We start from the raw sequence: 2,753 nt of genomic DNA, 5'->3' as shown, positions 1-2,753 counted from the left end.
ATGAATAAGTTGATTAAAAATTATAACCAAGCTTTAAACTGCTAAATAAACAATTATTGAAATGCCTTTTAAAACAAAAAGATGCCAATCTTTTTCCATTCCTGAACAAATGTTTGTCACATGGTTGCCTGTGATTCCAGTGGTCTAGCCCAGGGGTCAACAGACTTAATTAATGGAGCCCAGTCTAAGGCAGGCTGCCACATGCTGCCAGTTCTCACCTCCCCACCTGCTGATCCCCATGCCACTGCTGATCCCCCATTGCTGCTCTCCTAACTTTACAGGCTGTATACAGTCTTTTTGCTGGCCAGAAAGTTGGGCCATAGTTGTTGATCCCTAATCTAGACTCAGTGCCCAAGTGATGTCTTCGAGGCTGATGTTCGTATAGTATAGTTCTGTCTTTGTCTACATTTTTTCATTCTACACTGTATCTGTGACTTACTGGACTCATCTACATGTGACATTATGTCACTGTAGCGATGTGCTACAGCAATATAGCATCAGCAGGCACAAACTGTGACACCAATGCTATGTCACCATGGTAATGAGCTACCTTGCTGTAGCATGTTACTATGGTGACATAACTGCTAAAATAACCATATGCCATCATTTAGTACTTCCTAAAGCAAGTACTAAATGATGGTGCAGTAACAACTGCGCCATGGGGAACACATGTAGATATGCACCCACTAGAACGCATTTTAAAATGAAACAAAAAGATGCCAAGCCAGGTTATTAATGGGTACAGTTAACAGGGCTGTTGAGTCCTACCCCTGGGCTTTATCCAGAACAAGATGGCATAAGCCAGGGCTAAAAGTGGCATGCGAACCTGCTAAATAAGGTTTGGACATCTGACTTTGGAAAGCTACCAAGTCAAATTTTCTATATAAAAGTGTGTACATTGCATAATTTGAACTGATTTTTCTCTCATCTTTCCACAGAGCAGAGACTTCTGACCCACTGGAGGGCACTGATTTGAGCTTGGAAGGCCTCCAACTATTCCTGAGAAGCCAGCAGTATAATCTGGAGCCTGCTGGCATCTTGGATGTGAGTGCCAAGAGCCATACATAAAAAGTTGTATAAGAGAATTTGTAGTGCCCAGCCATGGAACAATGCTATGTATTAGCTCCTAATCTATTAACTATTTACAGATATGCAGATACCATTTTTAAGTGCACTCTTCACATTGTTTCAGACTCATGTTTCTGTATGTCTTGGATATAGATTATCCACCAGAATAACTAAACACAGTGCATGTGGGAAGGCCAGGTTGTAAGACCTAAAATAGCTTAAAAATCTCACAATTAGATAAAAATAGTTGCAATACTGTTGTCCAGCTGGCTGGCTAATCTGTTTCTTATCATATTCTGAATCCAGTTGGCTTGGGGCTCTTTGCCTTCCTCTTTTCCTCCAGTTCTTAGAAGTTCCAGTGGTGTCATATTGTGTCACTACGTGGGTCATTCCCCATCTGGGATTCTCAGGACATTTTAGTTACAAATGGGCAATGGAGCTTCATCCATATTGTATTGACACAAACACAGACACACACATACAGTTTTATTCAAATAATCAAATAAATTATACCTATAGAGAGAGAATGTTTCTCATTTACACTTCTGGCAGTTACACTTGGATAAGTAATAGTGATTGATCAACAGAGAACAGCTATATTTTCTTGTCTTCTGTGTTTAGGCCTTTTCAGGGCCAAATCTTGCAGATCTGAGAATGTCTCTTGACTTTCTAATGATGGAATCCAGTTCTTCTTTTTCTGTATTATGAGTTTTTCTGCTAATACTATAACTAAATTCCTCACCCTGGATAACTGAACATCAGATTTACTGGGTGTGAGTCAGAAGGTAGCTCCAGATAGTTAAGAATGGCCCGATTTTTTTAAGGAACTCTGGGTACTCAATTGAATGTCACAGTGAAAATGTCTGGGTGCTGGCCTCCTTTGAAAGTTTTGCCCTTCTAAATTACTGTGCCTTCAGATAGTTCTTCAAAACAGACTATACATTTTAAAGCCTCTGTAGGATCCTTTACCTTATGCCAGGAACACCCATATCTTTTTTCAACAGGTATTTAATCCAAATTTGTCTGTGAGTGATTGGAATATGACTGACATGGAAGCCAACTTGTCACCGGTAAGGGACACGTGTTTGTGTCTGTGTGTGAACAACAACATAAATATGAAATGGCAGTGGACAGAACTTGTACATTCATGGATAACTGAATTTCTTACAACATTTTTTGAAAGATATATGAATATCCTAAATGCTGTTTGTTCCAAAGTACCTTACAAAATTTGTATACTTGAAAATGCAGGCTTCTGTGGGGCGGGACTGTTTAAAAGCATGGAGCAACATAATGGAACCATTTACAACAGAAAGTTGTAAATATATTTAATGGTAGAATCTGCAGGAGAAAAAATGAATTGGGTTGGAATTTGACATTGGGACCAATATCACTAAAGTTCAGTGGAAGCAGAATGATAACAGGGGCAGAAGAACTTAGGTGTCAGAGCCAGGGTTTCTTCTGCTGCTTGAGACCAGTGGCAGAACTTCAGTGCTACAGTATCTGCACAGGGTGAAGTCCTCTCTGCAGAATTGCATATGAGCTTCCTTTACTTTCTCTGACAAAAGTGGATTTTACTTTTCTTATGTCAGTGCTAATGAGGTAACAAATGCCTCTAAAGCTTCAGAACATCAATGTACCTTATTCATAGATTCATTCATAGATTCATAGATTAAGGGTCGGAA

General features: G+C 39.5%; 1 protein-coding gene across 1 annotated transcript in view; it reads left to right on the top strand.

Annotated features, from left to right (window-relative positions):
* HSF4 (heat shock transcription factor 4) overlaps positions 1–2,753 on the top strand; it is a 37,678-nt gene that overhangs the window by 31,488 nt on the left and 3,437 nt on the right. The window contains 2 exon segments of the mRNA XM_019505771.1: positions 939–1,044; positions 2,073–2,138. Coding sequence (XP_019361316.1) covers positions 939–1,044; positions 2,073–2,138 — 172 coding nt within the window.

Source organism: Gavialis gangeticus, unplaced genomic scaffold (genome assembly GCF_001723915.1).
Source record: "Gavialis gangeticus isolate Ggan-Ray unplaced genomic scaffold, GavGan_comp1, whole genome shotgun sequence".
Classification (NCBI taxonomy): domain Eukaryota; kingdom Metazoa; phylum Chordata; order Crocodylia; family Gavialidae; genus Gavialis; species Gavialis gangeticus.
The sequence above is the reverse complement of the archived record's forward strand: the minus strand, read 5'-3'. Positions and strand labels throughout refer to the sequence as shown.